The following is a 27,426-nucleotide window of genomic DNA, read 5'->3' as shown; positions in this document are numbered from 1 at the left end:
ATCGAGGTCAGCCACTCCTACACTCACCCAGTCTCCACTAACTGCACCACAGCTGCCACCCTGGAAGGTCTGAGTGCTGCCAGCCTTCTCATCGGCATCCTGCCGGATGCAGACCAGGCCAGGAAGACAGGGGAAACAGCGACAGACGGTAAGGGGCAGTGACGGGCGGCCCTTAGCTCGCTCTCGGGGCCAAGAGGGTGCTGCTCGCCACACAATGCCCTACTCCAGCCTGCCGTGGCCACGAGAGCCGCTGAGGCAGCAGTCCCTGCGCACACCTCTGGAGGCCACAGCCGCCACCTGCACAGCCCGGCAGGCTGCTGGTCCAGCTCCAGCCACATGAGAAGCTTCAAAAAGTCAAGTGTGGTCTAACCAACACGCAACACGGGACAGTCATCCACAACACAGCCTGGAACGTGTCTACTGGGCTTCACCGGGACTGCTCACAGCAGGCGGCTAACAAAGCAGAGGTCACTTAACAGGAGGAGCCGGCCGAGGGGGAGGTCCACGTACTCACTGCGCCCCGGGGTCACTGCTCCGCCCACAGCCAGCGGGCACTCCACACAAGAGGCCACAGAGTTTACACTCGTGGTTTGGACTAAGCCACTTTAAAGTAAAATCTGTCAAGGACATGGCAGGGGCTCTGACTGATCACCCATGACGTGACAGAGAGGTCCTTGTGGTCAGTGTCTCTGCTTGGTTCTTGCTTTTTAAAGGGTCATCCCAACTACAACCTGGCCTGGAGGAATTTTTGGGGAAAATGCAAATCACTCTGCAAGGCCATGAGAATGCAGCCGCCCTGTCCTGTGAGCTGTGTGCCAGCAGCCACCGCAGCTGGCTCGCCCTGAGGCACTCTGCCTCCATCCTACACCAAACACACGCAGAAACCTGATGACCCTCTGTAGCCAGATCAAAGCCAAGATGGCTACATGCACAAGAGCCCCGAGGCCCGGCCAGCTGGAGACAGCGCCACCCAATGTGAGGTGTGCACAAGGGCCATGTGCAGCTCCCAGCACAGCCATATGGAGACAGGGCAGGCAGCACCCAGCAGGCAAGGGCCACGGCTGCCACGGACTGCCCAGCCCCGGTCCCTTCCTGCCACCGAGACACTGAGAAGCAGCCACCACCAGAGCCCTGCAACCTGGATTCTCAATCGCAAACACAGCGACTCTAAGAGCAGTAAGACTGTTTTCAGCCCAAGCGATGACCTGCACCAAACACCACGCCGGCCTGCTTCTCCTAAGTACTTTTCCAACACGTAAGAGGAAACAGAACTCACGTGCAACATGAATACAAAGAACTGAAAAACATTTAAAAACACCAGAACTCTATTACAGTCTTCAAAACGGGGGGCCAAAAGGCCATTCCTCAAAGGCTCTCTAACCTCCATCTGGGACAGAAACCGGCACCTGCACTCCCACCCCACAGGGCAGCAGGGGAGGGGCGTCAACTCTGGGAAAGGGAGCACCTCAGACCTCCAGCCAGACATGAAAACAAGCAGATGGCTGAGAGCAGCCAGTAAGGGGAATGCACAGCTGATGAGCCCAGCAGAGAGGGCCGAGGAGAGCACGTGCCGGGGAAAGTGGTCAGCACCGACGATCTGAAGACCACGGAGACACTGGCAGAGACCACTGCACGTGGGGAGCCAGGAGGTGCCCAGGCACCGGACAGAAATTAGAGCAGGACAAGCAGCAAAGACAGGCTGCCCTCGGGGGAACCACAGGGTGGAGGCCGAAGGCGTGAGCAGGGTGGGCCTCACGGAAGGACTTGGCAAGTGAGCAACTCAAGGACAAGAGACCGGGCCTCCAGGCCAGACACAGACAAGACGGCTTAAGTCAGAGTGAAAAGCAGCCCAACTAGACAGGAAAGAGGCAAAGAGAGGAGACGTGTAGCCACAAAGAGTGTTTATCAACACTCAAACAGCAGCTGAAACATGATTGGACATCACCGTGCAGACAGGACACAACCACCGCCCAGACCGTGTGCTTCTTTCATGTCCTTTTCCTCCTGAGAGTAATGAACACTGCAGCCCATATAAATCAAGGTTGTGAGAGGAGTTACACAGCAAACCCACCCACAACACAGCAGCTCCCGCTCTCTCCCCCAAGCAGTAATCTGGGAGGTAAACTCCGCTGCCCACCTCTGTCCAGCTGGCCGCGGCCACACCGGAAGTCAGGGGGCACGGCAGCCCCGTGCCTGTCTGCAGGACTCAGGAAACCTGACTACCTGGCAAAGTTGTCTTCGGAGCCAGGAGCAAGAGGCGCAACCACAGAGGCCGAGTCTGAGAACACGTCCACGAGCAGCCCGCCGCCGCTGGAGGAGGGTGGGGGGCCCGCGGGGGCAGGGGGGGCGGCCCCGAGACCCAGCAGGTCTGCCGACGGAGAAGGTGTAGACTGGAAGAGAAGGAAGGAGAGCATCAGCAGAGAGCCTCCCTGGCCTGGCCAACCCCAAGCAGCTCACGCCTGCACGTCCTCCCCCATGGCACCCCCTTGGCATCCATGCACTCCCAGTGGCTGGGGCAGGTGGCACACAGCTCAGTGAGTGACCAGAGAGTGAGGGCTAACAGCCACTTCCCGAGTATATGCCAGACTCCAGCCTAAAGGTAACTGCACTTAAAACATCAGTCATAATTTCACTAAGACACCCTACATTTTTTCACAAATGCTATTTGAATGAAAAAAATTCTCAAAAAAATTTTGCCATGAAAGACATTAAAAAAGGCCAGGCGCAGTGGCTCTCACCTGTAATCCCATCACTTTGGGAGGCCGAGGCAGGTGGATCACAGGTCAAGAGATCAAGACCATCCTGGCTAACACGGTGAAACCCCGTCTCTACTAAAAATACAAAAAATTAGCCAGGCGCCTGTAGTCCCAGCTACTCGGGAGGCTGAGGCAGGAGAATGGCGTGAGCCCGGGAGGCGGAGCTCGCAGTGAGCCGAGATCGCGCCACTGCACTCCAGCCTGGACGACAGAGCAAGACTCCATCTCAAAAAAAAAAAGAAAAGAAATAAGATCATGGGTGTTACTGCCAACTGTCCAAGAAGAAAATACGCTTCCAAAGATGAAAAAGCAAGTAACTTACCCAGGTGCATTATTAATCATTAAATTATTACTAAATCATTATTAATCATTAACAGTCTACAGAACAGATAACTTTTAAAAAATAATTGCTTTTTGGCTGGGTGTGGTGCCCCACACCTGTAATCCAGCACTTTGGAAGGCTGAGGCAGAAAGACTGCTTGAGCCCAGGAGTTTAAAACTAGTCTGGGCAACATAGCAAGAGACTCTCTGTTTTTGTTTTTGTTTTTTTGAGACAGTCTCACTCTATTGCCCAGGCTAGAGTGCAATGGTGTGGGCTCACTCCAACCTCCATCTCAAGCGATTCTCCTGCCTCAGCCTCCCAAGTAGCTGGGATTATAGGTGGCCACCATCACACCCGGTTAATTTTTGTATTTTTAGTGGAGACGGGGTTTCACCATGTTGGCCAGGTTGGTCTGGAACTCCTGACCTCAGGTGATCCGTCCGCCTCAGCCTCCCAAAGTGCTGGGATTACAGGCATGAGCCACCGCACCCGGCCCCAGTAACTGCTCTTTGATCCTGGGGCAAAGACACAAGGAAAGAGTGCCTATGATCTCATGATTAAACTCTCACAACAGGGCACAAGCAGCAGCTCAGTACATCGCATGCTCACCCATCCAACAGGGCAGCAGGCTCCCCAGCAATGCCCCAGCAGCCTAACTTTGGGAGCTCAGACCTGCTCTGGGCTCCATGGGTCCTGCCCCACAGCATCCTGTGCACCAGAGGGACTCAGGTGCTCCCTATAAAAAGGACACCCGGCCTGGCACGGTGGCTCACACCTGTAATCCCAGCACTTTGGGAGGCCAAGGGGGGCAGATCACAAGGTCAGAAGATCGAGACCATCCTGGCCAACATGGTGAAACCCTGTCTCTACTAAAAATACAAAAATTAGCTGGGTGTGGTGGCACATGCCTGTAATCCCAGCTACTCGGGAGGTGGAGGCAGGAGAATTGAAACTGGGAGGCGGAGATTGCAGTGAGCCAAGATCGCACCACTGAACTACAGCCTGGCAACACTCACACTTTGACACTATACACCAGGGGCTCTTGGTGGAGAAACCCCCCACCCAGCTAAGAGTGTTCTGGAGATGTGGAGGGTTCTGACTATCACAGGATACTGGCATTTCACAGGCAAAAACCAGAGACACAAGACACCCTGCCTTGAAGACTCGTCTTGAGTAACTTTGGAATATTCCACTGGACATCTAAGAAGGTAAAAAATTAGTTTGTAATTATCTGAGACTCCATCTGAATGCCATTTTACATTAATTAAGGTGTCACACTGCACTTTCAAAAAAATTACATGTGTGGGTTTGTGATATATGAATTTTACTTAAAGATAAATGAGGCATCACAAAGTGTGTTATGCAAAAAAGGTGCAGGTCAGAATGGGGGTGGGGGGGTCAGAATGGGGGCGGGGGGTCAGAATGGGGGTGGGGGGGTCAGAATGGGGCGGGGGGGTCAGAATGGGGCGGGGGGGTCAGAATGGGGCGGGGGGGTCAGAATGGGGGCGGGGGGGTCTGAATGGGGGCGGGGGGGTCTGAATGGGGGGTGGGGGGGTCTGAATGGGGGCGGGGGGGCAGTCAGAAACGGGGCAGGCTCCCAGGCTCTGCTCTTGTGACTGAGCACCTCTGCAAGAGAAGACGACACAGGTCTCATGTGCTCTAAGGGTGGGAGGTCACAGAGGAGCTAGCAGAGAAGAGTCCCAAAAATATCCACGGCGTGTCTCAATGAGACCATCTGAAGGCAGCGCTTTGCTCCCTACGCCTGGGACAGCACCCACCAACACTGTGGCCTCCACAGCCTGACAAAGCTGTGAGCTGCGTGGGAAGCCATCGGCCTTGGCCATGGCCATGCACCTGCAGCCCAAATGGAGACAGCTCCTCCTCTGCATCTAGTCACAGATGTTACCCCTGGTTCCTGCACTGATTCAAATACATCTATGGCTTTTTTTTTTTTTTTTGAGACTGAGCCTCACTCTGTTGCCCAGGCTGGAGTACAGTGGTGCAATCTCAGCTCACTGCAACCTCCGCCTCCTGGGTTCAAGCAATTCTCCTGCCTCAGCTTCCCAAGTAGCTGGGATTACAGGCACCCTCCACCACACCTGGCTAATTTTTGTATTTTTAGAAGAGACGGGGTTTCACCTTGTTGGCCAGGCTGGTCTCGAACTCCTGACCTCAAGTGATCCGCCCACCTCAGCCTCCCAAAGTGCTAGGATTACAGGTGTGAGCCACCATGCCCAGCCATCTATGGCTTTTAACTGCTTTCTAAAGTAGGAAAGCCCTTTGCCCTAGTAAAGGCATCTGTACCTGAAACATTACCACAGACTGTAATAGCAAGGCCAGATGCGAGAGGCCCCAGGACAATAGGGTCCTAACACCCACTTTGGGTTCTTCATCTTCCTTATCCTCTCAGGCCTGGGAGACCCTCCTCAGGGAGCAGGCCTGGCTCCTGGGCCACACCGGTTCATCTCCTCCCTCCAATAGCAGGACAACTTGAGGGGTGAAGGTTTTGCCTACAAGGGCCCCAGGCTCCTGCACGTGAGGCCAGGCAGCCTCTGATCCCCACACCCCTGTGCTCCCCAGCACACCCGGGGACACGCACACCACAGCCTCCCCCAAGGAGCTGTGTGCAGAGAGAGAATGCTCGGAAGAAGTAAAATGTTCTGGCCTCATCTATGATGTTAAATAAAAGACGTTTTGGCCAATGTGACACCAAGATAAAGCCAGTGTCTCTCGTGGGAAAGGCACATGTGCTGATGCCACCCTGAGGCCCCTTCACGGCCCGTGCAGAAGACCCTGAGCAAGAGAACTTCACCAGGAGTGTCTCCCCATAGGGAGGGGCCTCTCATTGGGGCTCCCGTGAGCAATGGGAACAGATTGGAAAGCACAGGAGAGCAATGACACCCACACACCACAGCTCTCGGTCAGGACAGAGGCACCCACACACCACAGCTCTCGGCTCAGAACGGAGCTGCATGCCTCAGCCACAGACACCTCCCTAAGGAACCCACCCGCCAGGCACCACTGACCATCAGAAGTGAAGCCACACTCAGAAAATCCACTGAATGAGCCCTGAAGGGGGACCCCCCCCCTCCAAAGAAGGCACCTTACAGAAATGCTGAACCTCACTGGACCCTCATCCTCCTTTTCAGAGGGCAGCACACTGCTCTCACTCCCAGGGTCCAGAAGCTTCCATCTGATCCCTAAGCCACACAGTCAAGGCCAGGCCCTCCAAAGTCCACCCTGAGCCTAGCTGGACAAACCTGGGTGTGATCAAAGGCCTGGGGTATGGGCACACCTCACTTCTCAGGACCCACACGAAAAGAAACATCAAATAAGAACCAAATAGAGACTGAAGACAACCCTACAGCCCCTTTCCATGCTCCCTCAGAGAGTTCCTCTTAATGTCAAAGCAGCTGGAGGGGAGCGAGGGCACCCGGTGCCTTCCCAGATTCAAACAGGCACTCCCAGGTTTCTGTGGAAGGCTTCACAGTACCCTTGCTGAAAGCCGGCCCCCAGGAATCCCTGCACACCAGCCTCCCCCGGATCATGTCTTCCTGCCCTCGCCTCCTCACCCAACTGGGGCCGCATCCTCCTCTCCGCAGAGCGGAGCCGCTGCCGGCCCAGCACCCACGGGAAGGCCCCTGCTCCGGCAGCTCACAGACAAATCTCCACAAGCAAGTTTCTGCCTCCAGAAACCTATGTCAAGATGTCCGAAGGAGAGGGAGAGATGGATTAGAGAAGTGACAGAGGCCTGCAGCACCAGGCCCTGGTTAGTGACGTCCCACGGGAGGAGACAGGGTCAAAAGCAGGTCACCAGCTCTACAGAGCATGTGAGAAACATAAGCATGAAGGTGCTCAGGTGTGAAGGGAAGACGCCCACCTTGGGAGAAACAGTCACATCTTTCATTCACTTCATTCACTCCAGGATCAGCTCACAGGCAATTCAAGCCTCCAGAGGGCAGGCACAGCAGCATGCCACAAACAACATAGAGAGAGGGCACAGGGGGACAGGGGCTGCATGGAGGACACTAGGTGGAGGGAGGGGAGAGGGAGGAGGAGGGGGAGGGAAGACTGCTCAGCAAGATGTCAGGCTCAGCCAGGAGGGGGAGGAGGAGGGGGAGGAGGAAGGGGGAGGAAGAGAAGGGAGGAGGAGGAGAGGGAGGAGGAGAAGAGGGAGTAGGAGGAGAGAAAGGAGGAGGAAGAGGAGGGGGGAGGAGGAGAAAAGAGGAGGGGAGGAGGAGGAAGGAGAGGAGGAAGGGAGGAGGAAGGAGAGGAGGAGGGGAGGGGGAGGAAAGGGAGGGGGGAGGGGGAGGAGGAAGAGGAGGGAAAGGGGGAGGAGGAAGAGGGGGGAAAGGAGGAAGAGAAGGGGGAGGAGAAGGGGGAGGAGAAGGGGGAGAAGGAGAGGAGGAGGGGAGGGGGAAGAAAGGGAGGGGGAGGGGGGAGGAAGAGGAGGGAAAGGGGGAGGAGGAAGACGAGGGAAAGGAGGAAGAGAAGGGGGGAGGAGAAGGGGGGAGGAGAAGGAGGGGGAGAAGGAGAGGAGAAGGAAGGGGAGGAGAGGGAGGGGGAGGGAGGAGGGGAGGGGGAGGAAGGAGGGGAGGGGGAGGAAGGAGGGGAGGGGGAGGAAGGAGGGGAGGGGGAGGAAGGAGAGGGAGAGGAAGGAGAGGGAGAGGAAGGAGAGGGGGAGGAAGGAGAGGAGGAGGAGGGGGAGGAAGGAGAGGAGGAGGAGAGGGAGGAGGGGAGGGGGAGGAGAGGAGGAGGAGAGGAGGAGGAGAGGGAGGAGGGGAGGGGGAGGAGAGGAGGGGGAGGGGGAGGAGAGGAGGAGGAGAGGGAGGAGAGGAGGGGGAGGAGAGGAGGAGAGGGAAGAAGAGAGGGAAGAAGGGAGGAAGAAGAAAGGAGGAGGAGAGGGAGGGAGGAGGGGAGGGGGAAGAGGGGAGGAGGGGAGGGGGAAGAGGGGAAGAGGGGAAGAGGGGAGGAGGGGAGGGGGAAGAGGGGAGGAGGGGGAGGAGGAGTGGGAGGAGGAGAGGGAGGAGGAGAGGGAGAAAGAGGGAAAGGGAGGAGGAGAGGAGGGAGGAGGAGGGGGGAGGAGGAGAGAAGGGAGGAGGAGAGGGAGGAGGAGGGAGAGGGGGAGGAGGAGAGGAAGGAGGACGGGAAGGGGGGAGGGGGAAGGGGGAGGATGAAGGGGGAGGGGAGGGAGAGGGGGAAGAGAGGGAGGAGGGAGAAGGGGGAGGATGAAGGGGGAGGGGGAAGGGGGAGGGGAAGGGGAGGGGGGAGGGGAAGGGGGAGGGGGGAGGGGAAGGGGGAGGGGGGAGGGGAAGGGGGAGGGGGGAGGGGAAGGGGGAGGAGAAGGGGAGGGGAAGGGGAGGGGAAGGGGAGGGGAAGGGGAGGGGAAGGGGGGAAGGGGGAGGGGGAAGGGGGAAGGGGGAGGGGGAAGGGGAAGGGGGAGGGGGAGGGGGAGGGGGAGGGGGAGGGGGAAGGGGGAAGGGGGAGGGGGAGGGGGAGGGGAGGGGGGAGGGGAGGGGGGAGGGGGAGGGGGAGGGGGAGGGGAGGGGAGGGGGGAGGGGGAAGGGGAGGGGAGGGGAGGGGAAGGGGGAGGGGAGGGGAAGGGGAGGGGAGGGGAGGGGAAGGGGAGGGGGAGGGGGGAGGGGGAAGGGAAGGGGAGGGGAAGGGGGAGGGGAGGGGAGGGGAGGGGAGGGGAAGGGGAGGGGGAGGGGAGGGGGAGGATGGGGAGGGGAAGGAAGAGGAGGGGGAGGGGGAGGGGGAGAATGGGAGAGAAGGGGGAGGAGGGAGAGGAGGAGGGGGAGGAGGGGGGACGAGGAGAGGGAGGGGGGACGAGGAGAGGGAGGGAGGACGGAGAGGGAGGAAGAGGGGGAGGAGGGGGAGGAGAAGCCACTGGGCGAGATGTCAGGCTCAGCCTGGATACCAGCCCCATGGCAGGCCCTGCACTGTCGGCCAGAGGAGCAGGACACATGGTCAGCAGGGGCACATAAGCAGGTCCCCACCAACGAGTGCCAGGACTCCGACATGAGCACCCTCCCAACCAGCAAACTGCCAGGGCAGGCACCACCACAGGAGCTCACCCCACAAAGCCCTGCCGATACTGGGTAGCAGCACTGGCTGCCACCACTAGACCTGCGTCCTGGAGAGAAGACTCTCTCCAGAGCTCCTCTAACTGCACAAACAGAAAGCCCGCATGACCCCGACAGGAGCCCTCCCTGACAGTGCAGAGGGGAACAGCTGGCAAGCAGAGCCAAGCAAAAATGCAACTCTCAAAACGACACTTCTCACCCGACAAATACCACAGGACACATTCTGTTACGGGATTATTCTCATCGCATCACACATACAAGGAAAACCAGACCTAACCCAACTCACTACATAAAACCTCAAAGAGCAAGGCAGCACAGGTCCTCTCTAAATCAACAAAGCATGTGAGGACAGCTGCCTGGGTGAGGCAGTCCTGTAGGAGAGGGGACGCCACTTCCCCTAAAACAAGTCACCACAGAGGATGTGGGAGCTGAGCTGGACAAGACGATGGTCTGAAGGAAGTGCCTTGCCCAGCAGGGACAGCGGCCCCCGGGAGAGGACAGCGGGGTGTCCAGCAGGGACAGTGGCCCCCGGGACAGGACAGCGGGGTGTCCAGCAGGGACAGCCGGCGCCTGGGTTCTCAGTACATGCTCCTCCCTGACAGGCAAATGCTCTGCTGGTCCCAAGTCTTGGGGGTGAGGCCCTGACAGGTCTGGGTGCACAGCAGGTGAGGGACCCACCACGGCGCTGGTGCTGGCCGGGGCAGGCTCAGGACCCCCGTTCACATCCACACTCCTCTCCCGCTTGGTGTCCTCCAGGTCTGTCACCGTGCTGGGGCCCTTCTTCTTCTTGAGCTTTGCCAAGATGGAGGACTCCCGCTCCGGGAACGGGGGCATCTCCTCCAGCACGGTTGCCTTGGAAAGAACACAGGGTGGGATTGGTCAGAGCTCCTGACCTCCAACCCTCAGTCAAGCCAGCCCGAAGGGTGGGGGCCTCCTACCAGAATGTCGGTGCTGGCCACGGTGCTGAGCCGCAAGTACTCCACGGCACGCTGCTGCAGCTCCACATCTGCATTCCTCAGCTGGCTGTCGCTGCGCAGCACGTCCTGGATGGTGGGCTTCACCTCCGGAAAGAGGTTCACGAACTTGATGTAGGTGGACAGGAGCAGCGCGCGGGTGGGGACGCTGCACAGGTGGAACTTGGAGTGCAGCAGGTTGAACTGGATCAGCGGGCTGGGGAGGGCGGGGAGAGCACAACATGGGAACACCGTCGTCCCCTTGCTCCAGCACATCCCCGCAGGGGAGGGACGGCGGCAAGACCCCCTTGCCTGCACCAGAGGCTGCTGGTCAGGACCCTCTTCCAGCTCCAGATCCCACTGCAAGATGCCCCTTTCACAAAGTCAGCCATCAACCCCATGTCTCCACTTTCTACTAGAATCCCTGCTTTTTCTATCAACTGAAGGAAAACAAAAAGATGCCGATCGGGAGCAGAAGCGGCTCTGCAAGGCCTCGCAGCAGGGCCAGCTGGTGCCTTGCCTCTTGACACCGGCCACCGAGGCCCGCTGGAGCGCACACAGCCCCGATTCGCAAAGGGCCTCTCACCTGGATCTTGGGTCTCCAGCTATCAGGTTTCCGAACTCCCCCAGGATGTAGCCGCCCACCTTGACCAGGTTCTCGTGGCACGCGGGAGCCTGAAGAGCCTACGAAGCACAAACAATGAGCCCGGGTGGCAGCCAGGTGCCAGAGTTAAGGCGAGGCAGGCACGTCCTGGCGCAGCGCACCCTACACCAGCACCAGCCCCTCAGCTTCCTGGAGACACCAGTCCAACTGCCCATCCCTGCCTTCCTCAGCACCCGTGTCAGCAGCAAGGAACCCAAGGCTGCCACACGCTGACCTGCCCTGGAGGGAGCTGCAGCATCCACAACAGGCTCTGGCTGGGGAGGTTCTGCCAGCGTCCTCATGGCACACCCCTTCCCGGTGGCCTAATCCTCTCCGATGGACACAGCAGGCCCCACCACGGCAGGCCCCAGCATGCTCTCACACACACAGAGGCCGGCTTTCTCAGGTGGCCCCCAGAGAGCCAGAAGTTTGAGAGTTAGAGTGAGAAGAAACTGGGACTCAGCGAGGGGCACCAACAGCGGAGGAGCTAGAGCCTCAGGGAAGAGCTGAGGGGCAAGAGGGGTCAGCGACGGCCCTCGGCACCTCCACCCAGCCAGGCTGGAACGACTCACTGCTCACCTTCTGCGACTGCCCTCCACCCCATCCTTCCTGCTGTCCTGCGGGCCATACCTCGAACACAGTCTTGGCCGCATAGCCCTGCACGTCGTCCCGGTTGATGACGATCTGAATGACTCGGTACCACACCTCTTCACTCACGTAATCACCAGCAATTCGGATCAAGTTCAAGATGGTATCCACATACCAGGTGTAGTCCACCGCATACTTCTCAGCCAGGATGGCGACCTTCAGCACCTGCAGGGGACGGGCTACTGAGGGCCGGCACCTGCAGGCCATGGCAATCCCAAGACCAAACTGTCGTCCAAAGTCAAAGTGAGTTTCAGAAGCACCTCAATGTGTCTACAAAAGTTTGGGACACGCAGGAAGCTTGAACTCGATTCTCAAGAAAGTCCACGAGCCCAGAAAGTTTAAGATGCCCTGACTTAAGCAAGGAAAGCCAGGAAGAGGCGGAGACCAGTGCACAGAAGGCCACGGCCACAGCCAGGCCACCTCCCACCTGGGCCCTTCTCTCCCAAAGCCCCAGCACCCGGTGGCAGCACTCCTCTGACCTCTGACCTCTGACTGCGCCACCCTGGGCTCCAGGCAGCAGCACTCCTCTGACCTCTGACCATGCCACCCTGGGCTCCAGGCAGCAGCACTCCTCTGACCTCTGACCGCGCCACCCTGGGCTCCCGGCGGCCACTGACTGCGCCACCCCGGGCTCCTGGTGGCCAGTTCTCTGCTGGTTTCCTCTGGCTCTGGCCAATCTTTCCTGCGAGCCTCACCTGGGGGTTCCCCTTCTTCCTCTCTCTGGCTCACTCTCACGGATGCCCCCCGGAGGCACCTGCCCAGCCCACACCCACGTGGCAGCCACGCACATGGAGCTCTGCCAGGCTGTACGACACCAAACTCATCTCCCCAAAGTCACCTCGCCTGGAACCAAGCCCCCCTCGAACAGCGCCAGCTGTCAGCACCAATGCCAGCAGGCATCAAGACCACGCGCCTCCCAAAGGCACCCCTAATACTCTGCCACCCCTCCCCGCACCCTGCCGCCCCCTCTCCACACCCTGCCACTGGCCTCTCAGGTGCTGGTGACTGTGCCCCCACGCAAAGAGTCCCTGCCTGGAGCCTGGACCCCCAAACCCCAACCTGACTCCATGACACTTCCAGGGCATCACTCCAAAATGTACTGCCTCTGAGCCCTACCCTCAGCTCGGGGCTGTGCACCAGGGGCCCTCAGGCCTCACTGGCAGGGTCCCATGTCTGCCTCCACCCCTGCCTCGCACGCCCTGCTCCCCACCCTGTGCTAAGCTACCTCCCACCCCTCCACGAACGGCTGCTCTGCCCTCCCAGTAGCCTCTGCACCATCATCCTCTCCAGACCAGGCCACTACCGCCTGCTGCAGAAGTCCACACAGCCCCCCAGGAGTGTAATGCCTCCTGAGGCCCCCAGAACATCGGGCACTTCCTCCAGCCATCCCACCCACAGCACAGCAACCCACGGTCCTGCTCTCAATCCGTCCCCCTCCATGGATGGCAAGGTGCCGAGTAGGCAGGGAGTGGGCCATGTCCAGTTTGGACACTTAGCACCTAGCACAGCCAGAGAACACGCTCTGCCATGCTCGACTGAAAGGACGGAGGGGAGCACCATGCCTGGCTGAAAGGATGGAGGGGAGCACCATGCCCGGCTGAAAGGATGGGGTGGGGGGAGCATCATGCCCGGCTGAAAGGACGGAGGGGAGCACCATACCCGGCGGAAAGGACGGAGGGGAGCACCATACCCGGCTGAAAGGACGGAGGGGAGCACCATACCCGGCTGAAAGGATGGAAGGGAGCACCATACCCAGCTGAAAGGATGGGGTTGGGGGAGCACCATGCTCAGCTGAAAGGACAGGGTGAAGAGAGCACCATGCCAGGCTAAAAGGACGGAGGGGAGCACCATGCCCGGCTGAAAGGACGGGGTGGGGAGAGCATCGTGCCCAGCTGAAAGGACAGGGTGAGGGGAGCACCATGCCCGGCTGAAAGGACAGGATGGGGGGAGCACCATGCCTGGCTGAAAGGACAGGGTAGGGGGAGGACCATGCCCGGCTGAAAGGACGGGGTGGGGAGAGCACCATGCCCGGCTGAAAGGATGGGGTGAGGGGAGCACCATACCCGGCTGAAAGGACGGGGTGAGGGGAGCATCATGCCCGGCTGAAAGGACAGGGTGAGGGGAGCACCATGCCCGGCTGAAAGGACGGGGTGTGGGGAGCACCATGCCCGGCTGAAAGGACAGGCTGAGGGGAGCACCATGCCCGGCTGAAAGGACAGGCTGAGGGGAGCACCATGCCCGGCTGAAAGGACAGGGTGGGGGGAGCATCATGCAGGCTGAGACACAGCACCTGTCTTACTCCTCACAGCAGGAGCCGGCTGAGGATTGCCGCTCATCACGCAGAGGGGCGAGAGCAGACATCGGGCTGACGAATGCCCAGGACCTCAAAATCTGCACAACTGCACTCAGAAGCACACTGCTTCTGTCTCTGTTCAAAACACCCAGAACAACGATCAGGAACAAGGCTCCTGTGACGGCCGTCCCCAGAGCCAGCCCCACCCCACCACAAGTGTTGAGACCAGGCCACACTGCCCCAGCCAGGCCAGAGACGGACCACTGGCTGCAGTCAACAAGCACCGGCCTGGCCCCTCTACAGACAGCCCTGCCCTACACGAAATCCTCCCCACGGTGCCCGCCCTTGGGGCCCCCTGCCGGGAGTCAGCCCACCCCTGTCCCTGTCCCCCTCAACTTCCCAGGCCCACTGTCCTGGAGGGTGGACAGTCCAGCGTGAGAGCCACCTCCTGGCCCCTGCTCTCTGCAGGTCTGCAGCGCCTCACTGAAGCTCAGTCCATGGTAATTTCACCCCTCAGCATTGAAGCCCCAGCACCTGGGCTCCTCCGTTCACTAAAAGACCCCTGAAAACCCGAGTCTCTCACCTGGGCATGACCACACAACCCTGCCCAGAGCAACCCTGTCACCTGCCACTAGCTCCAACACTGGCTCTCGGCAAAGCTCCCAAGGAGGCCTTGAGCCGCACTTTGCCCAAAAAAAACAAATAACAAAGCTCTTTCTGTACAACGGAGGCGCTGTCTGAGCCTCAACAAGAGGCTGTGGTCATGGCTGGTCACAGTGGCCAACCCCACACAAGGACACCGGGCCTCCCCTTTAAACCCCACCATCCACAGACACGGTGAGCCTGAGAGGCCTGTGAGCATGGTGGAGGCCTCGGGCCCTCTTCTCTGCTGACCATGTGGCCTCCACAAGGGTTTCTTCCCTCAGGTTTTGGTTCATGCTCAGTCTTTCACACATACAGGTTTGATGAGCTTCAGCTATCTGGCAAGTGTGCACACCTACTTTGTGAAGAAAAACAACACGGGAAATTAAGCTATGGCCTAGATCCTGTCCTTCCCAGAGATCAAGAGGGACACACACAAAAAAGCCAAGCCACAAAGGATTAATTCAAGGGCTCAAAATGCAACACAATTAAAAGAATTTTGCCCACAGGAGTCTGCATTTGTGCAGCCCCAGAGCAGACGGCTGCAGCCTCACTCAGACCTGGGGCTGCAGTGCTATGACCGCAAGGACAGGCAGGCCACAGAAGCCGTGCAGGGAGAGCGTTTGTTATTTTCTTTCTTTTTTTTTTTCTGAGACAGAGTTTCGCTCTTGTTGCTCAGGCTGGAGTGCAATGGCGCAATCTCGGCTCACCACAACCTCTGCCTCCGCCTCCCAGGTTCAAACGATTCTCCTGCCTCAGCCCCCGCCTCCCAGGTTCAAGCGATGCTCCTGCCTCAGCCGCCGGAGTAGCTGGCATTATAGGCATGCGCCACTACGCCCAGCTAATTTTGTATTTTCGGTAGAGACGGGGTCGGGGTTTCTCCATGTTTGTCAGGCTGGTCTTGAACTCCCGACCTCAGGTGATCCGCCCACCTTGGCCTCCCAAAGTGTACAGGGGTGAGCCACCACACCCGGCCAATAGTTATTTTCAAGACCAAATGACTCTACCAAAAATGCTGATTTTTTTTTTAAGACAGGGTCTCGCTGTGTTGCCCAGGCTAGAGTGCAGTGACATGATCTCGACTCACTGCAGCCTCAACCTCCTGGCCTCAGGTGATCCTCCCGCCTCCGCCTCAGGAGTAGCTGGGACCACAGGTGCCACCACACCCAGCTTGAAAATGTGGATTGAAACACGGAGGCAGAGGAGCCTTGTATTCAGCATCTCATGGGTTCTCAATCAAGCCCTGCTGGACAGAATCGCAGAGCACGAAGGAAATCCTGCCGCTGAGATTCACGCCTGTGGCAGGAGAGGACTCAGAGGCCACCAGAACTCACAATCTCTTCTCGGATGGAGTAGTCAGCTGTCTCCAGATAGCTCAGCATCTCGGCCACGATCTGTGGGGCGTTGCTGCGGTCGCACATGGCGTAGAGGAGGTCCACGGCCCGCTGCCGCACGCTCACGTCCCGCTCAGTCTGGGGAACAAGGCACAGAGTAAGAGGCCGCAGGAGCAAGGCACAGGCTTGGGGACAGGCTGGGGACAGGCCCGGCACCCACATCTCAACACCCACTCTGAGCTTCCCTCATACGCACATACAGGTCCAGGGAGCCGACCTGCACTCGGGCCCATGTGTCTGGACAGCCCGGAATAGAGTTCCGCCTGCTGGCCCGGCCCTCCCGCACAGGCCAGCTTCGCTAGGACCCAGCACACTGCCTGGATTTCACCTGCTCGCCGCGCCTCCCTCCACAAGGTCCAGCTTCGCTAGGACTGAGCGCACTGCCTGGTGCGGGCCATCAAGGACTCCCTTCCATGCAGCCAAAGACCCCGCTGCCTCGGGCACTGCCACGGAGCTGCCCCAAGGCAGGTCCTCACGCCCCACCCCGGAGCCCGTGCTGATGGGCCCCCAGGAGGCTCTGCAGCACGAGAAAGCCCCAGCTCTGCTCCCAACAAAGGCAGGAGAGTGGGCACCACCAGCCCTAGCACAGGCCGTGTGCAAACGAGTGTCCAGCCTTTCTGACAATAGGGTTTGACTAAAACAAACACCGAACCAGGACCAAGAAGAATCCAGAATACCAAATGCCCACCACGAGCCCCTCGCACGCCACCCGGAATATCTGTGAGCTGCACGCATTCATGCTGGGGACTGGGAGTGGCCCCGCCACAGCCTGAGGCTGAGCCAGACGGGGAATGTGCAGCTCCCCGCCTCCCACTCCCTAACGCATGCGCACTGGTGACTAGGGACTTGGTGGACACGCCGCACGGTCCCCTACGTGGAACGAACCCTCGAGGTCGCTCTGGAGACTCGCAAAGGCTGGCAATGGCCAACCTCAACTGGGCTCTTCCAACTCTGAAATTTTTTGGTTTTTTGAGACGGAGTCTCGCTCTGTCGCCCAGGCTGGAGTGCAGTGGTGCGATCTCTGCTCACTGCAAGCTCCGCCTCTCGGGTTCACGCCATTCTCCTGCCTCAGCCTCCCGAGTAGCTGGGACTACAGGCACCAGCCGCCACCACGCCCAGCTAATTTTTTTTGCATTTTTAGTAGAGACGGGGTTTCACCATGTTAGCCGGGATGGTCTCGATCTCCTGACCTCATGATCCACCCGCCTCGGCCTCCCAAAGTGCTGGGATTACAGGCGTGAGCCACCACGCCCGGCCCCAACTCTGAAATTTTAAACCCCGAACAAAGTGAGTTTCCTTTGTAAAAGGGGGATTTTCTTGGAGATAAGGGAAAAAAAATTCATCTTTCTACCAAGAAGAACCATTTCTACTTGTCGGCACTATGCACGTGTGGGATGGCATACGGGTGCCTGTCCCCAGCAGGGAAAGGGCTGCCGGGGACTCCTGTGCTCAGCCTAACCAGGACGGCGGGGCCGTCCTGGCCATCTCCAGGCAGCACGGCCCTCAACTGTGGTGTGACCTCCCAAGAGTAGGTGACAGGCGGAGGCCAGCAGCACCAGCACCACCTCCATATCTGCGGGGAGTCAGGAAGCACTGCGTCCCCCCAGCCTTCACAGGAAGGCCCATGGCACCTGCGCAGGGAGTGAGCAGACCCCGAGGACAGGGCACTCGCCTTCAGGGCGTTGATGACCGTCTCGATGTGCGTCTTGACAGCCTCGTGGGAGAACTCGGAGCTGGCCAGCGTGCACATGCTCTCCAGGGCCAGGTAGCGCAGGTTGGTCTCGCGGTGCTGCAGGAACTGGCCCAACTGGTTGCAGGCGCGGACAAGCAGGTTCGGCTCACTGTGTGGAGGGAGGGGAAGTGGGTGGGGTTTCCTCAGCAAGTGCAACACAAACTGGACAGAGTCTGCGTTCCCCGACGGGTCCAGATGGCAGACAGCAAAGTCACACGGCACTCGCCGCCACCGCACTGCTCAAGTGGGAACTCGGGGGCCTCCCCAGATGCAGATGACACCCGACCCCTACCCCTGACGTCCGTTTTGCGTGCATTCTGTGCATCCCCACCGTGAGTCAGCCCATGCATCCACTGGAGCCTTCCCAGCACCTCCTGAGCCTCAGTCTGCATCAGGCTCGTGGGAGGCCGGTCAAGCTGTGACCCTCAATGGGGTCTCAGCCAGAGGCACCAGCCCGGGGCAGGGAGAAGGCTGAGAAGGCCGGGAGCACAGCTGCTGCCCCACTGACTCTACTGTCTCCTCAGGATGTGGCTTCTCGTCACATAACAACAGAGCTTTCTCCAAAATGGGAAATTTCAGTTTTAATAACTCTCAGCTCTGAAGTGTGACTCTCAGACTGAGTTTTCATCATTTGTAAAAATGCTGTAGTAGCAAATGGGTGGTGATCACTAGCTGTAGAGAGCGTCTGCCCACAGCCTGGCACGTTCTCTCATTATTGGGAGCCTGGTGGGAGCTGCGATCTCATTCTCACAGGACCCTAAAGCACGGCACCACACGCAAGACCCACGCCAGACCACATGTGGTGCGCTGCAATTGCTGAGCAGAAAAGGCCTGGGAGCAGAGGAGGCAGAACCTCCAGGTTGTGTGGAGCGACCACCCACCCTGCGCCTCTGTGCTGCGTGGATGGGCACAGCTGTTTCCAGCACTGCCCTGGGACCTTGGACCCACCAAGTGCGGCTCCACACCCAGCAAAGCCACAGGACACGTGCACGCACGCCCCCCACCCCACCCGTCTCCTCTCTGTTCCACTACATGAGAAGCCAGTCAGGAGTGGGGATGCTCAGGGGAAAGAGGAAAAGGCCCTTGTGGGGGATGAGACCACAGTCAGCAAAGCAATCCACGGTGAGCTCAGAGCAAGAGGGGCCGGGCTGCACAGAAAGAAGAAAAGCATCCGGCAGGGAGCACAGAGGCAGGATGAAGGGGAGGCCCACGGAGTAGACAAACCAGACATGATCCGCCCAGTCTCGTGCCAACGAGAAGGAACGCGTGTGTGCGCGCGAGACGAAGCCCCTCCACAGGCAGACGACACACCTGTCATGGTGAATGATTAAGCTGATGGCCTCGAAGAGCACGGCGTTCTTGGCGTTGGAATGCTGGACCTTCTTCGACTTGGGCGGTTCTTGGGCTTTGTTCAGGATGGTCTCCAGGCACTCGGTCAGGCGGCCTCGCACTGCGGGGTCTTCTGGGCAAGACAGAACGGTGCTCACCAGTCTCCACCCTGCCCCTCCCGGCCGCACCCATACATCATGAGAGCATTTTTAATATAGTTCACTCACATTTGTGTACCCAGCTGGGAGCATTTACAAAACTGAGACAGGCTGGGCACAGTGGCTCACTTCTGTAATCCCAGCACTTTGGGAGGCCGAGGCAGGCCAGTCACCTGAGGTCAGGAGTTCAAGAACAGACTGGCCAACACGGTGAAACCCTGTCTCTACAAAAAACGCAAAAGTTAGCCGGGTATGATGGCAGGTGCCTGTAATCCCAGCTACTCAGGAGGGGGAGATTCCGTCTCAAAAAGAAAACCTGCAAAAATCTGATACTATAAAAGCACAAATAGACCCAAACCCTAACAAAACTGTAGGCTCTGCAATAACTGCTCCACGAAAGCCGGTGCGTATGGCAGCACTGGCAGAAAGGTCCATGAATCAAGAGGCAGGGCTAGTAACACACTTCTTAAAATAATAAACAAACCACTTAAATCTGAGACAGGGAATCAGACCGGCACTGGTGCAGCTTCAGGAGCCGCGGCCTGCGCGTTACCTGGGGGTGGGTAGCACTGCAGCAGCCTCAGCAGTTTGACAGACAGCCAGGGAGCCGGGACAAAATAGTAAGTGTAATCCTGGAGATCTGTGGATGCGGACGTCACGATCTGTAAGACAGCACAGGCAATGAATGAGACACGCTGCTGGGCACGAGCCCCTACTGCTGGGACCCAAAGAAAAGCCATACTCACTCCTCGGGTCACACCTGAGCTGGAAAAATGGTTTTGTTTCATGTGCCAGGAGTGTCTGACACTGCTTGGTACCCCCTGGGTTCGCTGTGAGAGGGCTGCCCTGTCACTCGGCAACACGCTGCCGCAGCTGAGTGGCAGCCCTCGCTCGGTACAAGACACCATAGCACCTGGATTTGAAACTACAGTCTTTCCTTTGTGGACCGGCACATGAATGAAACAAGAGAGAGAGCTTTAGGCTCCTCAGAAGGAAAAAGCACCCCCACCCCCAGAAGCCAGCATTCTGACCCTACCCCACAACCCCACAGGGCCCCCTGACCACAGGCCAACCCAGATGGTGAGTTCGCAGAGGCAGGAGCCTGCCTGCCTCACTCACATCCCATCTCTTTGTCCAATACGGCCTTCGGCTTGGCAGATCCTCCATCGTGACAATCACGACAACCTCGCATTTCCACTGACATACAGCCCGAGGTCTCCTATTTCCTGGAGGTCAGGGTAGTTCCTGCCTTCCTACAAAGCTCACGTGTGACACTTTTAGACCATAAGTGAACCCATTCAGAAAGGTTCACCCTGACTCCTGCCCTAAGCTGCAAGATGCCAGCCCAGACTTGGGTCACGGACTCCTGCTGCAGGGAGGCAAGCTCTAGGCTGTCTGTCAAAGAGAAGGCTGAAAGGCACAAACACAAAGCAGGAAAGGCAAGAATCACAGCACTTCCGTGACACAGAGACACGGCCAACATGAGCTGTCTCTCAAACACGTACGCAGCTAAGGCCAGGCTCAGAGAGAAATGTACAGCCTTAACTGTACATATTTGAAACAAATATAAAGAGAAAAGCAACAAAAATTCATCTCAAGGGTTTAAAAAGAGACTAGGCTAGGCGCGGTGGCTCACGCCTGTAATCCCAGCACTTTGAGAGGCCAAGGCGGGTGGATCACAAGGTCAGGAGATCGAGACCATCCTGGCTAACATGGTGAAACCCCATCTCTACTAAAAAATACAAAGAATTAGCCAGGCATGGTGGCAGGCACCTGTAGTCTCAGCTACTCGGGAGGCTTAGGCAGGAGAATGGTGTGAATCCAGGAGGCGGAGCTTGCAGTGAGCCAAGATCATGCCACTGCACTCCAGCCTGGCCGACAGAGTGAGACTCCATCTCAAAATAAATAAGTAAATAATAAAAAGAGACTAGCAAATTAGCCCAAAGAAAGCAGAGGAAAGGAGTCCAGGTGCAGTGGCTCGTGCCTATAATCCCAGCACTTTGGGAGGCCAAGGCAGGTGGAATCACTTGAGGTCGGGAGTTCGCAACCAGCCTGGCCATTGTGGTGAAACCCCATCTCCACCAAAAATATACAAAAATTAACTGGGCGTGGTGGCGAGGGCCTGTAGTCCCAGCTACTCGGGAGGCTGAGGTAGGAGAATCGCTTGAACCCAGGCAGAGGTTGCAGTAAACCGAGATCGTGCCATTGCACTTCAACCTGGGCAACAGTGAGACTCCGACTCAAAAAAAAAAAAAAAAAAGAAAAGAAAAAGAAAATATGCACAGTTCCACAACTTATAAAATAAATTGAATTCGTAATTAGAAAAGTTTCACAGCCGGGCGCAGGGGCCCACACCTATAATCCCAGCACTTTGGGAGGCCAAGGTTGGCAGATCACCTGAGGTCAGGAGTTCGAGACCAGCCTGACCAACATGGAAAAACCCCGTCTCTACTAAAAATACGAAATCAGCCAGGCGTGCTGGCAGGCGCCTGTTAATCCCAGCTACTCGGGAGGCTGAGGCAGGAGAACCGCTTGAACCTGGGAGGCAGAGGTTGCGGTGAGCCGAGATCGTACCACTGCACTCCAGCCTGGGCACCAAGAGCGAGACCCCATCTCAAAAAAAAAAAGAAAGCTTCCCGCAAACAAAACTCCTAGTTCAAATGTTTTTACCAGTTAATGATAAAAACTGTTTGACAAACTAGATAGAGAAAGGAACTTCTTTAATGTGAAGAGTACCAACAACAACAACAAAATTCTAAAGCAGACATCATACTTAATGGTGAAATATTCAACACAAAAAACGGACAACCCAGGGTAAAAATGGGTAAAAGACTTAGGCACTTCACAAAACAAGACACCCAAATAGCCAATCAACATGCAAAGTTGCTCAACCTCATTGATAATCAGGAAAACGTAGATTTAAATCACAAAGAGGCCGGGTGACGTGGCTCACGCCTGTTAATTCCAGCAGTTTGGGAGGCCAAGGCAGGTAGATTGCTTGAGGTCAGGAGTTCAAGACCAGCCTGGCCAACATGGTGAAACCTCATCTCTGCTAAAAATACAAAAATTAGCCAGGCTTGGTGGCGGGTGCCTGTACTCCCAGCTACTCTGGAGGCTGAGGCAGGAGAATCCCTTGAATCCAGGAGACAGAGGTGGCAGTGAGCCGAGACTGCACCGCTGCACTCTAGCCTGGGCGACAAAGTGAGACTCTGTCTCAAAAAAAAAAAAAAAAAAAAAAAAAAATCACAGAGCTCCTACTATACACCCAGATGACTAAAACACAAGAGACTAACACTACGCGTGCCGCACCCGCACCTCCTGCTGCTGCTGTGAGAGCCGGGTGCACCGCAGGGGAAGCTGGTCTGGCAATGCCTGTCTCCTCAGGTTCAGGAGCCGCAGCCCCCAGCTGAGCCATCTCGTGCACATGGAAACCAAGGGACATCCAAGACTGCTCATGCTGGAGGATTCACAGCAGCTTCAGAGGGCAAGGAGCTAAGTGTTCAACAGGACAGCGGGTAAACTGCAGTGGTCAATTCACACAACCGATTCTATGAAGCATCAAACATGAATGTATAACAGCTGCACACAAAACAAAAATTTCACCATGTTGAGCAAAACAAAAGAATGTGTGCTGCAGGTCCATCTGCATCAAACTCAAAACAGGAAGCTGAACGGCAGGCTTTAGCGTGCACGCCAGATGGTGGGTCCACGAAGCACCAGCCGCGCTTCCCCAGTGGGGGACACGGGGCCAGTGGGTGCCCCTTCTCCACCCACATGGTGTTGGGTGCTCACTCACACGATGGGAACAGGGAGCTGTGCTTCTGTACAGATGGGACAGTTCTCAATTAACAAGAAGGTTGACAGAGAAGCCAAGTTGGTTTTCATCCCTAAATTTATAAACTGACCAAATACCTTGCATTCTACAAGTAAGCTAATAAATAAATAAGACAAAACCCACCCTGACTTCTGCTCCCCCACAAACAGACTTACTCTGCTTAGCCTAGAGACAGCCAGAGACACGGAGGTTTTAAACTCTTCTGGGTTCTTCTGTGCTAAAGTGGTGATCAGACTTGTGGCTGCAGTTACCACGCCCTGAAAGAAAACACACACACAACAGACAGTCAGAACACTTGAAGCTAACCACTTGTGTTCACTCATCCTCCAAAGAAAACCTTAAACCAACCAGCAGCACACTGGCAGCCCACAGCCACCTCGGCCTCAGGCCTACTCCAAGAAACCTACAATGTTCTCCAAAATGGCACACGCAGGTTTTCTTTTTCCAGCTTCTCCTTAAAAACCGGGAAGTTCCGTCATGCTTAGCCCAGATCCCTGCCAGCATCGAAGAGCCAGAGGGCCACGTCCAGCCATGCAGGTCAAGCATGTGGGCTGCACACGCCACCTGGCCTGCTGCCCTCTCCTGGCCTGGCCTCCACCGTCATCTGCACTTGCTGCCTCTGGTTTAACCACGCATGTTCACTGTAGAGGGAGACACTATCTTTAGACTGATTTGAATCTTTACAACCCAGAAGTGAGACTGTAGAAAAGAGCAACTGCAGAAGTCCTTTTCCATTCTCCTTTTTGGAAAGTGGCCCTGGCAGTCACTGAACCACCACAGGCTGGATGAGGCCACCAGGCCCAGCACACGAGTCCTCCCTCCCCGCTCCTCCTGGCCTCAGTGAGAACAGATTCAGATCCCAGGGCACAAGCGGTCCTCCCCAAAGCACTGGGCAGCCTGTCACCGCACCGGGACACGGCGCCGGGCAGCCTGTCACCGCTACAGGACATGGCGCCGGGCAGCCTGTTACCGCTCCAGGACAGCCACTAGGGAATCGGTCACTCAGACCTCTTGAAAAAAGACTTTAATTATGTAAAGACATTCTCCCATAAATTTTTTTAAAAAATATAAAATAAATGATACCTATTCACCCTGAAGATGTAAACAGTGAGCTCAGGAAATGTCTATTTGTGTGGGCACAGTGGCTCACGCTGTAATCCCAGCACTTTGGGAGGCCGAGGCAGGCGGATACCCTGAGGTCAGGAGCTCAAGACCAGCCTGGCCAACATGGTGAAATCCCATCTCTACTAAAAATACAAAAATTATCCAGGCATGGTGGCACTCGCCTGTAATCCCAGCTACTCGGGAAGCTGAGGCAGGACAATCGCCTGAACCCAGGAGGCAGAGGTTGCAGTGAGCTGAGATTGCGCCACTGCACTCCAGCCTGGATGACAGAGCAAGCCTCTGTCTCAAAGGAAATGTCTACTTGAATGACTGATGCAATCCCCCCACCGCTCGCCCTGCGCCACGGCTCCTCAGCCTGGCTGGGGTGCAATCCCCCCACCGCTCGCCCTGCGCCACAGCTCCTCAGCCTGGCTGGGGTGCAATCCCCCCACCGCTCGCCCTGCGCCACAGCTCCTCAGCCTGGCTGGGGTGCACCTACTGTAGCACGGCACTCTCCCCAGAGACCTGCTGTGCCTGTGCCCTCAGCTTTCCAAGGAAAATGTGAAAGCTGTAAGAAAGAAATGGGTCTGATTGGTCTTCTTCCTGTATTTCTCGGTGAGCAAAGTGCTAACGGATTTTGCCATGTCCAATAAAGAATTTGTAAGAAACTGCAGGTCTGTAAGTTCCATGAGGGCAGAGTCATTCCCCACGGGGCTCCTGAATGTTCACGGCGTGTTCCCCCAGGAAACACGCATCTAGAATGCCCCCTGCAACAGGCTGACAGGCGCTGAGCTCAGCCTCTCGTTTAGGACGTCCTCCCGCTGCGCTGAGACTGTAAGAGGCCTCTTGAGGGGCACACTCAGGCCCGCGACACGTGGCCGCACCCCTGTGGTGGCAGCTGGCGCCAAAGCGACCTCCGTGTCTCCTTAGTGGCCTCCAGCCCTTGGCCCAGCCCCCCAACCCTTCTCCCCATGGTGCCTCCTGTCCTCGTCCACTCCAACCTGTCTGCTCCATCAGGCCACCCTCAGACTACAGACCCAAGGCTCGGCACGGTGCCCATGCAGCACTCAGGCCACATCACCTCCCTCCCCAACACCCCGCTCCAGGCGCACGCCTGACCGCCGACCTTCTGACCCTCACCCACCTGGTCCTGCCCACGCCTCCTGCCCCACTCCACAAGACCTCCCTGAAGGACCCATGGGGGAGCTCACTCACTCTAGGTGAGCAAATGACACCTTTCTTGGGGGCTCCTGACTTGAGACCAGAGAAGCCAAGCCTCAGGCCTTCACTGCCAGAGGTGGAAGGCGCTTGACAAAAGCCATGGCCACACAAAAGACAGCTGCCGGGGGTGCAGGCGCGCAAGCTGGGAGAGCTAAGATGGGAAAGTACTGGGCAGCAGGGGGCCCACCCTGGGGTTGGCTGTGGCGCCCCTTCAGGATGAGTTTCTGTTGCCTATAACCAAGAATATGCTGACTCAAGTGCCTGGTGAAATAAAGCCACATGCATAAAAATACAAAAAGCAAACCAAGTAGCTGGCGTCACAGAATCATAAAGTATCCGAGGAGAGGTGCCCTTGTGGCCACCTGAGGCAAGGCCCTGCCACCCTGAAAAGCACTCAGGGTGACCCTGCGGCCGCATGGCCACGGAAACTTCCAAAGCAGGAGCAATGACAGCAGTCCCGGCCAGTCCCACAGAGCGTGCACAGATCCTGTCTGCAGAAGGCCCAGGGGAAAGCAGGCAGCCCTGGCCCCTCAGCAGCCCAGTGCCCGGCTGCCATGTGGAGCAGGAGCCCGGGGCCTGCCTCCCTGACCAGGCCCTAACGACTCACAGCTCCCACATAGCTGCTTCACCCGCACACTCTCGGATGCCCAAGACCCCAACACGCCAACTCCGGGTACGGGCCTGGGGCTGTGAGAGGGCATTTCCTCTTTCTGAGCTTCAGCCTCCTTGACCGCAAAGCGGGAAAATCCCATGACCTCCCAGGGTCCACGGGATGGTGGACGACAGCCTCCAGCAGCACCATCTGAAAGGCTCCCCCGCCAGAATGGGGCTCACAGCAACATGGGAAAGTGGCATTCTCGGCCCTCTATCCTGGATCCTTGTGAACGTGGCCCACATGCCTCTCCACGCAGCAGGAAATACTTCCGCTCCTGCCAACTTTGACCCTGTCATTCATACAGCAGAGTTCAGGCAGGACAAGCACACCCTACCCACATCCACCCCTGCTGGATGCGGTGGACGGCTCTGTGACCCCCAAGCCCCTGAGGCTCACACACTAGCCCCTCCCCGACACCTGCCTCTCACAGCACCTGAATACACATCACCAAATCGCTCGAAACCTCCACCCTTGGTGTATGCCTATACCATGGGGATGACCGCTGGACCTGGCCCGTGGAGTAGGCACGTGGATTAGTAAGACTGCACGTTAGAGCCTAGATGAGGGCACAGGCAGCCGGGACGCCAGGCAGGAGCTCCCCGTACTAGATAGGTGTTTCCAGGAGACACGTGTCTCAGCTGCGGGTGTCTGCAGAGCCTCTGTGCTACCCGAGGGCTTCAGCCAATGCCTGGCCACAGGATGAGCAGAGGCTGAGTCTTACTCATCCAGCCCCAGGAAGGGCCCCCGTGGTCTCAGCACTCAGACACAACAGCCCCTGTGACAGCCTCTCCTGGGCATCCCGAGAAGGCGCACCATAGTGTCTTCACAACGGCCATCCCAAAGGTCACCTGGGGGAGCGGGGAGAACCGAAGCCAGGGGTGCTTACCAAGTGCTGGTCGTTGAGCAGGTGCACCACTCGGGATGTCCAGTCGCCCATGGGGACAAGATCGGGGGACGTCCTGTACAGGCGCAGCAAGCACAGGGCCGCGCTCTGCTTCACGCTGTCCATAGTGTCTCTGAAAGACAGACGTCAGAGTCACTCCCAACGGGCTGAGGACAGCGCAGAGCTGCACGGAGCACCCCCCCAGAGCCAGCAGGAGACGCGGGGGTGGGGCTGGCGCAGGGGCCAAGACAGCACTCAGGGCCGCCTGCCGAGGGCCACCTAGGGGGCAGCAGCAGCTTTCTCAGCACACATGGGCCCTGCTCCAAAGGTCTCCCTGCCAACCTTCTCACCACCAAAACCACCAGCCGACCACAGGCAGCTCACATTGCTCATTCGTTGTTTGAACAATAGCTTTCTTGTTGTTGTTGTTACAACTTAATAATCCACAATCACAACAGAAATGCTTGGAGGGCCCTGCACCGCCATGGAGCTCCACATCTGCTTGATGATCTTCCCCTGCCCCATGCCCGCCCTCACCCCACCACGCCCGCCCTGAACAGTCGACTGGGCCACACATGCCCTCGCCCCCGGAGCAAAGGGCTTCGGGTCCCTGTAGACACGGTGGGAAGGGAGCCGGCCACGGGCTCTCCTGCTCTGCTGCCGACACGCTTGTCCAGGGCACAGACGTGTTCCATGCTCCGCTTATCCCCCTTCGCCCTCCCGCCACCAGACTCTGCTAAGCAGCTGGGAAGACAACAGGGAGCCTGGGGTG

The 27,426-nt window shown here is 57.7% G+C and overlaps 1 protein-coding gene across 2 annotated transcripts in view; it reads right to left on the bottom strand.

The window, feature by feature from the left end:
- Positions 1-27,426, bottom strand: part of AP2A2 (adaptor related protein complex 2 subunit alpha 2) — an 85,331-nt gene that overhangs the window by 7,859 nt on the left and 50,046 nt on the right. Inside the window, exons 5-15 of one of the 2 annotated variants that reach the window (XM_024254421.3) lie at positions 26,658-26,787; positions 22,947-23,048; positions 19,510-19,618; positions 18,781-18,928; positions 17,410-17,578; positions 15,678-15,815; positions 11,391-11,573; positions 10,704-10,801; positions 10,103-10,334; positions 9,843-10,016; positions 2,224-2,390 (exon numbers count right to left, since the gene is read on the bottom strand). In XM_024254421.3, coding sequence (XP_024110189.1) covers positions 2,224-2,390; positions 9,843-10,016; positions 10,103-10,334; positions 10,704-10,801; positions 11,391-11,573; positions 15,678-15,815; positions 17,410-17,578; positions 18,781-18,928; positions 19,510-19,618; positions 22,947-23,048; positions 26,658-26,787 — 1,650 coding nt within the window. 2 annotated transcript variants of the gene reach the window in all.

The sequence above is a fragment of the Pongo abelii genome, chromosome 9, assembly GCF_028885655.2.
Source record: "Pongo abelii isolate AG06213 chromosome 9, NHGRI_mPonAbe1-v2.0_pri, whole genome shotgun sequence".
Classification (NCBI taxonomy): Eukaryota; Metazoa; Chordata; class Mammalia; order Primates; family Hominidae; genus Pongo; species Pongo abelii.
This window is presented reverse-complemented; position numbering and strand designations above follow the sequence as displayed.